The sequence below is a fragment of the Thalassophryne amazonica genome, chromosome 19 (assembly GCF_902500255.1).
Source record: "Thalassophryne amazonica chromosome 19, fThaAma1.1, whole genome shotgun sequence".
Lineage (NCBI taxonomy): Eukaryota > Metazoa > Chordata > Actinopteri > Batrachoidiformes > Batrachoididae > Thalassophryne > Thalassophryne amazonica.
This window is the reverse complement of record NC_047121.1, coordinates 10,098,303-10,113,056: the sequence shown is the minus strand read 5'-3', so window position 1 is coordinate 10,113,056 and position 14,754 is coordinate 10,098,303. Positions and strand designations below refer to the sequence as shown.

The 14,754-nt window shown below is 44.3% G+C and overlaps 1 protein-coding gene across 1 annotated transcript in view; it reads right to left on the bottom strand.

The window, feature by feature from the left end:
- The window catches only part of kif6 (kinesin family member 6), a 267,960-nt gene extending 254,405 nt beyond the window's left edge, over window positions 1-13,555 (bottom strand). The window contains exons 1-2 of the mRNA XM_034159854.1: window positions 13,310-13,555; window positions 1,759-1,868 (exon numbers count right to left, since the gene is read on the bottom strand). Coding sequence (XP_034015745.1) covers window positions 1,759-1,868; window positions 13,310-13,366 — 167 coding nt within the window. The 5' untranslated portion in view covers window positions 13,367-13,555. The remainder of the gene's footprint in view (window positions 1-1,758; window positions 1,869-13,309) is intronic.
- Between the last annotated feature and the right edge of the window lie 1,199 nt (window positions 13,556-14,754).

The window sequence follows — 14,754 nt, the reverse complement described above, 5'->3', positions numbered from 1 at the left end:
TCATTTCTAATGATCTGACAATTCTAATCCAAAGTAATACTATCATGATTTTTTTTATGCTTCACTGCTAGACATGTAGGAGACCCTCTGGCCTTTATTTATTCATTCATTCATTTGTTTAGTTATTTATATGTACTTATTCTGCAGAAATTACGTGAATATACCATAATCACACCATATTACACTATATCTCATGGCTATTCAAATTAATGGTAATTGTGACTTTAGATGCTTCGCTGCACAGGGAAAATCTGGACAATTTTTTTAACTGCTCAGCATTTGCATAATTGGAATACCGTATGTCATGGCTAATTGATTTCCTAGTAATTGTGATTTGATGCAATTGCGTGATTGTGTAATGGAACTTGCATATTGCACTGGTAATTGTAATTAGTTAATAAATAAATAAATAAAATCCGGAGATCAATCAATCAATCAATTTTTTTATATAGCGCCAAATCACAACAAACAGTTGCCCCAAGGCGCTTTATATTGTAAGGCAAGGCCATACAATAATTATGTAAAACCCCAACGGTCAAAACGACCCCCTGTGAGCAAGCACTTGGCTACAGTGGGAAGGAAAAACTCCCTTTTAACAGGAAGAAACCTCCAGCAGAACCAGGCTCAGGGAGGGGCAGTCTTCTGCTGGGACTGGTTGGGGCTGAGGGAGAGAACCAGGAAAAAGACATGCTGTGGAGGGGAGCAGAGATCGATCACTAATGATTAAATGCAGAGTGGTGCATACAGAGCAAAAAGAGAAAGAAACAGTGCATCATGGGAACCCCCCAGCAGACAGGAGATGCAGACATTTGTACATGTCTGCTAAACAATGTATCTGTGTAAATGTGTATAAATCACTGGATGCTATACTTTAGATCATGATGAGAGTGCAGTCGATACTGATGAACTTTTATTGTTGCCACTGTTATTTATCGTGTGATTATTTATTTATTTATTTTATGTCTTTGTACATCGCTTTGGTCAACTTTGTTGTTTTTAAATGTGCTCTATAAATAAACGGGATTGGATTGATGAGGATGGCAGTGAAATGGAGTAACTGATCACCATTTTTTTGTTTGCTTATTTAATAATAAAAACCATAAATACTGATGAAAGAATCTTTTAAAAGTCAGTTGCATGCTTTTTGTGCTGTTATTTTTATTTATTTATTTAGAAAATAGCATATACTTGGTGCATGTTGACATTTTGGCACAGCGGTTCTCACTAATGCTAAAAATTCACATTTGTGAATAAAGTATGTTGTTTGGGGTACGACAGGCTTTCATTTGTCAACATTTTCACACCCACCCCACTTGTAGGTCATGGTGTCAAAAATCCAAAGGGATATTGATTACACAGCCTACAGTCTATGACCTTTGACTCTGATAAAATGATCCCTTACTATATTTCAGTAACAGGTCAAAATTCACATTTTTTAACCTATACTATTTCTCTGTACTCTGCAAAAAAGAAATCTAAGAGAAATAGAAGAGATTACATTATCAGAGAGTACATTCACAGGTGATACTAATCGTTCAATGTGTGGTGACATAATACAGAAGAGATTTATTTTGTTTATGTTGGGAATAATGTGACATCAAAATCAGACTGATGCAACTAGTCCTACATCTGCTTGGGGTGGATTGCAGTGTCATGAGCCATGCACATTAGGAAGGATCTGCCTGATTATTACATTAATACAGCTGGAATTGAAATGTTTGAACAGTTAATATAAAAACAAACTTTGAGATACTCAACCTGAACTTGTAGTTCTCCCTCTTGTTGTTGATGAAGCCATCAGCTAGATCTCTGGGCACCACAAACTCCAACATTGCACCTGCCTGATCCTCGTTGTCCACAGAGTACACCTGAGAAGAGACACAAGTAAAGTCAGGTCTCCTTAAGATACACATCATCATTTTAAGGTAAACGCAACTGCTAATGAATGTCCACACAAATCTTCATGAATTTAATGTTTAAAAAGTGGAGACAGCCACAAGATCCATGTTGTTCTGATATCTGCAGGCCAATCTAACAGCTAATGCAACTTGTAAGGTAGGAGCCAAAATGAAACGTTGTACTTTTTGCTTATAAATTCCAGCATGTCTCAGAGGAAAACAGACAAATTGTGCTCCACTAAAGTGTGTAAATCTGAGTACAACCTACTCAGACAAATTTTACAATGTTTCTCAAACCTTTTCAGACCAAGGAGCACTTAACTAATAAAAATAAATCTGTGGGCCACCTAACTCTGCAAATATCCAAAAACAACAGCACTGCTTATCAAGCCATCAGTATATTACAACAGTATTTTACTGTCTATTAGAGTCTGGAGTCATTTTTAAACAATCTGAGAAACATTTTAGAATAGAATCAGTTAGAATCCAGTACTATTTTAAAATGTGATATTTTACCTATATACTCAATGACCACCAGTGGTCCACTCTGTGAGAAAGGCTGGTTTAGAATGAATGCTAATTCAATACAGACCCCTCTGATTTCAGAAATAAAAGATTAAAGTGAACTGATTAGATTGAGTTTCACCATCACCCTGCCTGCAGTGTCATCTTTTGACCACCGCTGTTCCGGCGGACATGTGCCACACCTCCAAAACGCCCCAAGGCAGTAGCAGTGCTCATTTCATTGGAACAGGCAGTGATGTTCAAGCTAAAGTACTGCAGAAACATGGAGTGGAATTGAGTTATTCCTTCCATCGCACGCTGTGTGTTGTGTGGGCCGCTGAAGAGGAGGTACTGCTGGCCCACCACCACAAGATAGCGCCCTGCTTGAAGTGCGGGCTTCAAGCACGAGAGGGCGTCGGTGCGACCAGGAGTGACAGCTGTCACTCATCATCCGTACCAGCTGTCACTCATCCACTACTCATCACCACCACCATAAAGGCCGGACTGCAACTCCACCTCCCCGCCGAGAAATCAGCTACCATTCAGGTAATTGTCTCTGCTGACTCAAAACGTTGAGTAATAATCTGAACTTCTTTTGCAGCCGTTATCCTGTGGTGTTTTGCCTTATCTGTGGGATTGGCGTTTGGTGTGATCAGCGACGGCTTCGCCTCACACCCCAAACCAAGAGAAGTGGTTAGACAGGAGCTGCACGAGTGTGTGATTGGAGGTGGAGGTTCTCCCTCCTTTACTGAACACTGACTGTGGGATTACTGAGTGTGCAAACTCACACTCATCAGGACTGTCTCTGTTTTCTGCCAGCAGTACCGGGTCTGACTGCTGAAGACAGCGGCCACCTGGGGAGCAGGGCTTGGCGGCTCCGGTGTTCTTCAGCTCCGTTGGTGGTGGAAGCTGTGTGGGGATCCAGCTCTTCTCTCGCCAGGCGTCTTCTATCGTCGAGCCTGCCCACACGTCACCTGGTGTATGATTGACAGTCCACCATATTGTTGTTGTCTGTACGTCGTTGTGGGATTCACAACATTAAATTGTTACTTTTGGCTTATCCATTGTCCGTTCATTACCGCCCCCTGTTGTGGGTCCGTGTCACGTCACTTTCACAACAGGATTTCTCGGCCAGCGTCATGGATCCCGAGGGGCGTCAACCATTGCTTGAACAGCCAATGGAAGAGCGAGGTGCACAGGCACCAGCAGGAGGCGTGTTGGGTGAGCTGCAGCACATCTTAACCGCCTTTACCGCTCGGTTGGACTTAGTTACCGAGCAGAGCAGTGTTCTCAATCGTAGGATGGAGGCTCTCGTAGGATGGAGGCTCTCACCGCCCAGGTGGAACCTACACCGGACCTACATCCGGGACTCGTTAGCTGCTGGGTTGATCCGGAACGCCACCTCCCCGATGGGTGCTGGTTTCTTTTTTGTGGGCAAGAAGGACGGCGGACTCCGTCCATGCATTGATTACAGAGGGCTGAACGAGATCACGATTCGCAACCGATACCCGTTACCTCTGTTGGATTCAGTGTTCACGCCCCTGCATGGAGCCCAAATTTTCACGAAATTGGATCTTAGGAATGCTTATCACCTGGTTCGGATCCGGGAGGGAGACGAGTGGAAGACGGCATTTAACACCCCGTTAGGTCACTTTGAGTACCTGGTCATGCCGTTCAGCCTCACCAATGCGCCCGCGACGTTCCAAGCATTGGTTAATGACGTCTTGCAGGACTTCCTGCATCGGTTTGTCTTCGTATATCTAGACGATATACTCATCTTTTCTCCGGATCCTGAGACCCATGTCAAGCATGTACGTCAGGTCCTACAGCGGTTGTTGGAGAACCGGCTGTTTGTGAAGGGCGAGAAGTGTGAGTTCCACCGCACTTCTTTGTCCTTGGGGTTCATCATCTCCTCCAACTCCGTCGCCCCTGATCCGGCCAAGGTTGCGGCGGTGAGAGATTGGCCCCAACCAACGAACCGTAGGAAACTACAACAGTTCCTCGGTTTTGCAAATTTCTACCGGAGGTTCATCAAGGGCTACAGTCAGGTAGTTAGCCCCCTGACAGCCCTGACCTCCACAAAAGTCCGCTTCACCTGGTCGGATCGGTGCGAAGCCGCGTTTAGGGAGTTGAAACGCCGGTTCTCAACTGCACCGGTTCTGGTGCAGCCCGATCCCAAGCGCCAGTTTGTTGTTGAAGTGGATGCCTCTGACTCAGGGATAGGAGCCGTGCTGTCCCAGAGCGGGGAGTCCGACAAGGTTCTCCATCCATGTGCCTACTTTTCCCGCAGGTTGACCCCAGCTGAATGGAACTATGACGTCGGCAATCGGGAACTTCTTGTGGTGAAGGAGGCTCTTGAGGAGTGGAGACACCTGTTGGAGGGAGCATTGGTACCATTTACGGTTTTCACGGACCATCGGAACCTGGAGTACATCCGGACCGCGAAGCGTCTGAACCCCAGGCAAGCCCGCTGGTCGCTGTTCTTCGGGCGTTTTGACTTCCGGATCACCTACCGCCCCGGGACAAAGAACCAACGATCTGACGCCCTGTCCCGGGTGCACGAAGAGGAGGTCAAGACCGAGCTGTCAGACGCCCCTGAAACCATCATCCCCGAGTCCACTGTCATGGCCTCCCTTACCTGGGACGTGGAGAAGACCGTCCGGGAGGCAATGACACGGAGCCCGGACCCGGGGACCGGTCCGAAGAACAAACTGTACGTCCCACCAGAGGCCAGGGCTGCGGTCCTTGACTTCTGTCACGGTTCCAAGCTCTCCTGTCACCCAGGGGTGCGAAGGACCGTGGCAGTGGTCCGGCAGCGCTTCTGGTGGGCGTCTATGGAAGCCGACGTCCGGGAGTATGTCCAGGCCTGCACCACCTGTGCCAGGGGCAAAGCCGACCACCACAAGGCCCAAGGCCTCCTCCAGCCTCTGCCTGTGCCTCGTCGCCCCTGGTCTCATATCGGCCTGGACTTTGTCACGGGCCTCCTGCCGTCCCAGGGAAACACCACCATCTTAACGATAGTGGACCGGTTCTCCAAGGCGGCCCACTTCTTGGCCCTCCCAAAGCTCCCGACGGCCCAGGAGACTGCAGACCTCCTGGTCCACCACGTCGTGCGTCTGCATGGGATTCCATCAGACATTGTCTCGGATCGTGGTCCTCAGTTCTCCTCCCAGGTCTGGCGGAGTTTCTGTAGGGAACTGGGGGCCACCGTCAGTCTCTCGTCTGGGTACCACCCCCAGACGAACGGGCAGGCAGAGCGGACTAACCAGGAACTGGAGCAGGCCCTCCGTTGCGTGACCTCCGCGCACCCGACGGCCTGGAGTGACCATCTGGCCTGGATCGAGTACGCTCATAACAGCCAAGTCTCGTCTGCCACCGGCCTCTCCCCATTTGAAGTGTGTTTGGGGTACCAGCCCCCATTGTTCTCGCTAGTGGAGGGAGAGGTCGGGGTGCCCTCGGTCCAGGCCCATCTGAGAAGGTGCCGTCGGGTGTGGCGTACCGCCCGCTCTGCCCTGCTCAAAGCCCGGACGAGGGCCAAGAACCATGCAGACCGCCGGCGTGCCCCGGCCCCTGCGTATCAGCCTGGGCAGGAGGTTTGGCTTTCTACAAAGGACATTCCCCTGCAAGTGGAATCCCAAAAGTTGAAGGACAGATACATTGGACCTTTCCCCATACTCAAGATCCTCAGTCCAACCGCAGTGAAGCTGGCAGCTTCAGCTTCACTGCGGATCCACCCGGTTTTCCATGTGTCACGCATCAAACCTCACCACGTTTCACCCCTCTGTACCCCCGGAACGGCGCCGCCTCCTGCCCGGATCATCGACGGGGAGCCGGCTTGGACCGTGCGCCGGCTCCTGGATGTCCGTCGGAAGGGCCGGGGGTTCCAGTATTTGGTGGACTGGGAGGGGTATGGACCCGAAGAACGCTCCTGGGTGAAGAGGAGCTTCACCCTGGACCCGGCCCTCCTGGCCGACTTCTACCGGCGGCACCCGGAGAGGCCAGGAGGCGCCCGTTGAGGGGGGGGTCCTGTTGTGTGGGCCGCTGAAGAGGAGGTACTGCTGGCCCACCACCACAAGATGGCGCCCTGCTTGAAGTGCGGGCTTCAAGCACGAGAGGGCGTCGGAGCGACCAGGAGTGACAGCTGTCACTCATCATCCGTACCAGCTGTCACTCATCCACTACTCATCACCACCACCATAAAGGCCGGACTGCAACTCCACCTCCCCGCCGAGAAATCAGCTACCATTCAGGTAATTGTCTCTGCTGACTCAAAATGTTGAGTAATAATCTGAACTTCTTTTGCAGCCGTTATCCTGTGGTGTTTTGCCTTATCTGTGGGATTGGCGTTTGGTGTGATCAGCGACGGCTTCGCCTCACACCCCAAACCAAGATAAGTGGTTAGACAGGAGCTGCACGAGTGTGTGATTGGAGGTGGAGGTTCTCCCTCCTTTACTGAACACTGACTGTGGGATTACTGAGTGTGCGAACTCACACTCATCAGGACTGTCTCTGTTTTCTGCCAGCAGTGCCGGGTCTGACTGCTGAAGACAGCGGCCACCTGGGGCGCAGGGCTTGGCGGCTCCGGTGTTCTTCAGCTCCGTTGGTGGTGGAAGCTGTGTGGGGATCCAGCTCTTCTCTCGCCAGGTGTCTTCTATCGTCGAGCCTGCCCACACGTCACCTGGTGTATGATTGACAGTCCACCATATTGTTGTTGTCTGTACGTCGTTGTGCGATTCACATTAAATTGTTACTTTTGGCTTATCCATTGTCCGTTCATTACCGCCCCCTGTTGTGGGTCCGTGTCACGTCACTTTCACAACACTGTGCTCAGACAACAAACAAGACTGATGGGGAGAAAAAGTACTTTCCCAGAGCCAGATCTGTTCTCTAAAGGGGGTACCGATCTACAACCCCTGGCAAAAATTATGGAATCACCGGCCTCGGAGGATGTTCATTCAGTTGTTTAATTTTGTAGAAAAAAAGCAGATCACAGACATGACACAAAACTAAAGTCATTTCAAATGGCAACTTTCTGGCTTTAAGAAACACTATAAGAAATCTGGAAAAAAAAATTGTGGCAGTCAGTAATGGTTACTTTTTTAGACCAAGCAGAGGGAAAAAAATATGGAATCACTCAATTCTGTGGAAAAAATTATGGAATCATGAAAAACAAAAGAACACTCCAACACATCACTAGTATTTTGTTGTACCACCTCTGGCTTTTATAATAGCTTGCAGTCTCTGAGGCATGGACTTAATGAGTGACAAACAGTACTCTTCATCAATCTGGCTCCAACTTTCTCTGATTGCTGTTGCCAGATAAGCTTTGCAGGTTGGAGTCTTGTCATGGACCATTTTCTTCAACTTCCACCAAAGATTTTCAATTGGATTAAGATCCGGACTATTTGCAGGCCATGACATTGACCCTATGTGTCTTTTTGCAAGGAATGTTTCCACAGTTTTTGCTCTATGGCAAGATGCATTATCATCTTGAAAAATGATTTCATCATCCCCAAACATCCTTTCAATTGATGGGATAAGAAGAGCGTCCACAATATCAACGTAAACTTGTGCATTTATTGATGATGTAATGACAGCCATCTCCCCAGTGCCTTTACCTGACATGCAGCCCCATATCATCAATGACTGTGGAAATTTACATGTTCTCTTCAGGCAGTCATCTTTATAAATCTCATTGGAACGGCACCAAACAAACGTTCCAGCATGATCACCTTGCCCAATGCAGATTTGAGATTCATCACAGAATATGACTTTCATCCAGTCATCCACAGTCCATGATTGCTTTTCCTTAGGCCATTGTAACCTTGTTTTTTTCTGTTTAGGTGTTAATGATGGCTTTCATTTAGCTTTTCTGTATGTAAATTCCATTTCCTTTAGGCGGTTTCTTACAGTTCGGTGACAGACGTTGACTCCAGTTTCCTCCCATTCGTTCCTCATTTGTTTTGTTGTGCATTTTTGATTTTGAGACATATGCTTTAAGTTTTCTGTCTTGACGCTTTGATGTCTTCCTTGGTCTACCAGTATGTTTGCCTTTAACAACCTTCCCATGTTGTTTGTATTTGGTCCAGAGTTTAGACACAGCTGACTGTGAACAACCAACATCTTTTGCAACATTGCGTGATGATTTACCCTCTTTTAAGAGTTTGATAATCCTCTCCTTTGTTTCAATTGACATCTCTCGTGTTGGAGCCATGATTCATGTCAGTCCACTTGGTGCAACAGCTCTCCAAGGTGTGATCACTCCTTTTTAGATGCAGACTAACGAGCAGATCTGATATGATGCAGGTGTTAGTTTTGGGGATGAAAAATTTACAGGGTGATTCCATAATTTATTCCTCAGAATTGAGTGAGCCCATATTTTTTTCCCTCTGCTTGGTCTAAAAAAGTAACCATTACTGACTGCCACAATTTTTTTTCTTGATTTCTTATAGTGTTTCTTAAAGCCAGAAAGTTGCCATTTGAAATGACTTTAGTTTTGTGTCATATCTGTGATCTGCTTATTTTCTACAAAAATAAACAACTGAATGAACATCCTCCGAGGCCGGTGATTCCATAATTTTTGCCAGGGGTTGTATTAGGGTCAGACAGGCTGTTAATGATGTCCCAGATTGTTGCAAACTTGGGACACAAGAGGCATCTACCACCAAATGAACACACACCAATTTGTGTTGTCCAGGTCTCATCATGACAGAGGTTACCAAAGGAGATGAACAAATTGTGAAATGTGGCTGTGGTGCATGTGCCACTGCCATTTTCCCATAGATGATGTTATTTTTGTGCAATTTAAATATTTTACTTCATGTGTGCACCCTCGGGGGTATTGGTCTTGAACGGAGGTGTGGTCATGAACACTGCTGGTGGACTGCTACAGTTAAGCAGCAGAAGGTAGTTATGGCACAAAGACAACGCGCCTCATTTAAAAATCATGATGTGTATTCACAAAAACTGTGTACACTTTTTCCCATGCATGGATTAGAATTGATAAAGGATCATTATACTGGGGGAATTGTGTGCACCTCACACATTCTTCACACCATGTGCACATGTTTTTCAGAGCAAGTCAAGTCTGGTATCATGAAGATAAAAATAAATAAATAAATAAGGTGAATTAACTTAAAAGAGCAACCAAGAACATAGTTTGTGTTTCTTTTCATTAAAATCTTATTAACAGACCAATCAGTGCTCAGCATTGCACTCAGTATGGGAAAACATAAATGGTGGCAAAAGGTTAAATAGATGAATACAAATAATGCTGCATAAAAATCCATTTGTTTGATGAAGATAGAAGTCGGAATTTGTGTTATAGTGCACACTGTTCACTTTTAAATTTTACTGTTGTATGTAAAAAAAAAAAAAAAGTTTGAAAAATGTCTTCCATAGTGGACTATCACCATGACGCACTGATGTTTGAAGGATACAGCTACCCATGAATATGATCTAGCACATGGTTTGATGATGTAATGTGCCACACTTGTACCATGTTATATGTACAAATCCAACCTTAATTTAGGGCCGCTTCACACATAACACAAAAGACGCAGAAACCAGAATAAAATCCGTGAACCAAACATGAAATGGGGAAGCACGAACCATCATATGTGTGCACGAACACAGTGCGAACAGCTGGAAAGTGTTGCACCACATCATGCCGCTGATGTGGAGAAAAATAAAATAAAAACCAGCTGTATAATTAGTGAATATCACTGGGTTGATATAAATAATAAATAAAAGGGGTCGCAATACAGAACCCTGCGGTTAAATAACCCTGGTTAAATAAAAAATAAATACCACTCATGGGATTCAATCCTGCAATTTACAAAAGCTCTGATAAACAAACGGAAACTTTACCACTGCGCTACAATCACTGTTTTATAACAGGAGCATAAAATGGCTAAATTCCACAAGGAGATAAACGTATTTTTTTTAAAAAGAGAAAAAAGCACCGCAATAACTGACAAAACGGCATTTGTTAAGGCTTTTTTTTTTTGGTGATACGTCACTGAAAGTGACATATTTGTGGCGCTGTTGGCTCGTCATATTGTCATTGTCCTGTGGTGCGTGTGTTCTGCCTGACAGACTGGTCCGGCCCGACACGCGTGACATTCAGATTGCCTGCTGCGTGATCTGACGGCCCGTTTCACATGAAGCAGCCTGCTGACGTGTGCTGTGTGCGGCTGCTGCAGCCCAGCTGTGTGCACTCGGACATGGCTGTCCGGCCCCCATGTGATCATATCTGTAAATACATATCAGCATGTCATGCAAGTGTGCTCTCCCCCCGCACACCATATGTGTGTGTGTGTGTGTGTGGGTGAATTGGGAGAGGGGGGGCACAACACGCGCAATACACATGCACGCCATGTGTGTGTTGCTTTTTGCAACGCCACACTCATGGGGCCACTTCGACAAATTTCACATCCAGCTCGAAAGTGATCGTCTGCTCACTGTTTTTGTGTTGACAGCGCAAATGGCCACAGATTATCTAAGTGCCAAGCGAGCGGTGTTGGATGTTCATGTGTGTCACCTAGAATTTGGCAGACAACTGCCGTGAGAGGGATCGAATGAATGCACTCTCTGTCTTTCAGCCACTGGTGTGCACAATAACGGTAGTGACAGGTGTATGAGGCATTGGAGGCAGCACCGATTTTTTACGAATGGCATGCAATTCCTCCTTCGTGCGCTACTCGGCTTCAATCATGTTATGTATGCAGGGGCCCTTAATGGGAGCACAACTTTATGGTTTTCATGGAAATGCACGGATTATTACCGAAGGATGTTAAAAAAAAAAAAAATTCTAATATCGTGAAAATCCTGCCACAATTATAACGAGAAAGCACTCAGGGCACATAGCCAAAGCCGCATATTCCACACCACCAAAATATCAACTTTCACTTGCATTTAGCATCAAGCCTCGTTATCTATCTATATGCCCCAAAAAATTCATCAAGATCCATTCACTGCTCAGTGTTGCGAAATCTCACATTCTTCTGGATCCTGAATCTTGTATGTTCTGGACTGACTCAAAAATCACTTAAATTATTTCCTACTAGATTTTCATCTACTCACAAAATGTTAATCAAAAAAAGAAAAAAAAGTAAGTCTCTTTGGCTGCTCCCATGTTTTCACTTGGGTTGCACAGCAAATCTGAGGTGGATCTGCATATTGAATTGGCCCAACTTTTTTTTTTTTATGCCAGATGTCCTTCCTGACACAACTCCACATTACATGGAGAAATGTAGCAGGAACGGGGTTTGAACCAGGAACCTTCTGCACTGAAACCAAGTGCACTAACCACTTGGTCACCACTCCTGTCTGTTGTAAATAAATTTTTGAATAAAATGTTCATGGATGGTTAAAATGCCTTCTGGATCCTGGATCCAAAACATATGTCAGAACAAAGTCAAAATTAAATTCCCCACTTATCCATCTGCTCACCAAATTTGGTCAACATAGTCTCACAGGTTTTCATGTTACAAGCATTCATTTTGATCTCAGTTCCAAAATATTTTGTGGATCCCCCCCAAAAAACTGAGTAACTTATTTCTTGAAACATTTTCTATCCACTCACCAGATTTCACTAAAATCTATTACTTTTGCTTCTGCCTACACTCTTTCGGCCGCACAAAATTGGAAAATTGTTTACGAGTTTTTGTTTTTGTTTTACGAGATTTTTTAAGTATGTGTGTGTGCTGAATAAATAAATAAAATAAAAAATAAATAATAAGTTATCTTGCTTAAAAAAATGCAACTGCCAGTGCAAACATTATCTCCTTGGCGAGAGAGAGAGATGTACTAACTCATTTAGTTAAATTACCTGATTATAATATTATATTGCTGCTGTCAGTTTTTGTGGAAAAACAAGACTCATTATAAGGTCTCAATTAGTTAAAAGATTTGAGAAAGGTGGCATTAATGCACTGGATTTTGAAGCCATGATTGGTACATTTAACACCAAATGGCAAAAAAAAAACTTTATCAAGCAACAAGATTCAATGTGGTTTCATATTCCTTATTCAATTTTTAAACAGCTGGGTGGAACTGAATTTCTTATGAAATGTGACTTTGAAATTAGAAAGATTCCTGTTAAACTATCAAACTTTCACAAACAAACTCTTCACTTCTGGAAAATGATATTTTAACATAATTTCTCTCCTCATGTGTCCATCTTATGGAAGAACTGGGTAATCACAGCTGGCAGGAAGTCAATTATAAAAGATTTTGTCCCAATGCATGAAGCAAAGGTTTTTTTTATTATTAATAAGTAATATTTGGGGTGGAAATAAACCTTTAAAAGCTTAACTTTTTAAATTTTGGGGGGTTAGTTTAACCTTTACAATATAGGTAGGACCTGAAGTACTGCTTTTGTGCAATACTATGTGCTCCTGAAAGTGCAGCCTTATAGGCTCTAGAGACGTACTAAGTGATTTAGTTAGGTTTTAAGTATATGTGGAGTGAAATCAAATTCACGCTCTTGAATCACAGGTAGGTGGCGCAGTCTCTAAAGAAATGCTCTGAATCGACGCCAGTAGAAGAAGCAGCGTGCGGCCTGTAAACGAAGAGCCTCCGGCTGTGCTGACACATTTTGGACTCATAAATAAGATTTATAACCTACTAAGTGAACGTAGAATGCGGACAGTATAAAACAGCTCGTCTTAAAAAAAATTAAAAGCAGTGCATATTTCAACGACTTCAAATACACCTGCAACTGTCAGCAGCTTTAACTAAAAAAAAAAAAAAAAAATCCTTCTAAATTGTATCTACTTCTAAAAACGTAAGTTTTAAAGCGTGAAGGAGGTGGAACACCTGCTAATAACTTAATTCCAGTCACAGGCGTGGCTGTGCGCTGACAATAAAGCGACACTTTGTTTTAACCTTGTTTGTCTACTCACCGCCGCCCTCTCAGTGGGTTTAATGCGAGCAAATATCTGAATAGTCTGTTTAATCATATTTTTCCTCCTAAACTCAGCGTTTTGGATGGTGTTTTTCTACCGATCGCGCTTCCCCGTTACTAAACTCCATAGCAACATGGCCACGTCCGAATCTGCTCCATTCACTGTCACCGCTGCCTCAGTTTAAAAATAAAAAACTAAAAACGTTTACTCGTGTGTGAGCAGTAAACAGCGACGTGGAACACTTTAGCACACTGTCTTCAAAACGCGTTCAAAGCAGCTGCTGTATTGCCGTGTCTGGAATTACTCAAATCACAGAGTGATTTGGAATACAGCCTTTGGAGTTTGTGTGCACTGGTTACTATGGTTACTAGGCGACAAGGCACTGAGGGTGTATCATCTGCAATGTGACTCCTCGGAGAGTCGTCTTCCCTTCAACTCAAAAGCAGGGGTGCATCCAACTACTGGAAGATTATGGGCCGTCCCCCATCACCACCACCACCACCTCAGCAGTCACATTTGGATGAAAAAAGACTGGATTATGCTGCGTTCAATGACAGTTGTAACTCTGTAAACTGAAATTATATTTATTGTGTCCTGCCAGCTGAATTTGAGTATTTTTTGTGACTCCCTTGAATTAAAGCTGAATGTCTACAGTACAAGTCCATTTTGAGGGAAAAGTTTATAAAGTTTATATATGGTAATGTACAGAGGCAAAATTACAAAAATTGTCACGATCCAAACACTTTGTACCCAGTTGTATGACCTATGTGGGTCAGATAAATGTATGAGAGTTGAATAAGTGTTTGATTGCATCAGAAATAATGATTCATAATTAATTTATTCATGTGGTAAAAAAAAAAGTGTAAGTACACATCATGCATAAATAGAAATATAAAAATGTCCAGAGATTCATGAATATAAAGTGTCATAAAATATATAAAAACAATATTGTCCCAAAATACAAAACTGCCCTAATTCATCTCAACTGAAACTGCTGATGAGAGAATCACATAATTTGGCAAACTATTCTATTTTTTGTATTGACCTATTTGAAAAAACATATTTAATGTTAAAAAGAGTGCAATTGAACATAAAAAGCACACAATCCCTTCATCCTTCAGTAATTGCCTGCATACTCTCACCACATGAGGCCAGGCATTGTCATGCACCAGGAGGAACCCAAGGCCCACTGCACCAGTGTAGGGTTTGACAATGGGTAATGAATATGATGTCACAGGCTTGGTGCACCTATCTTTGGGCAGTTTTGTCCATTCCTCTTTGCAGCACCTCAGGTTGGATGTGGTGCGTCGGTACACTGCCATTTTCAGAACTCTTCAGAGATGTTCAATTGGATTCAGGTCTGGGCTCTGGCTGGACCACTCAAGGACATTCACAGAGTTGTCCTGAAGCCACTCCTTTGATATCTTGGCTGTGTGTTTAGG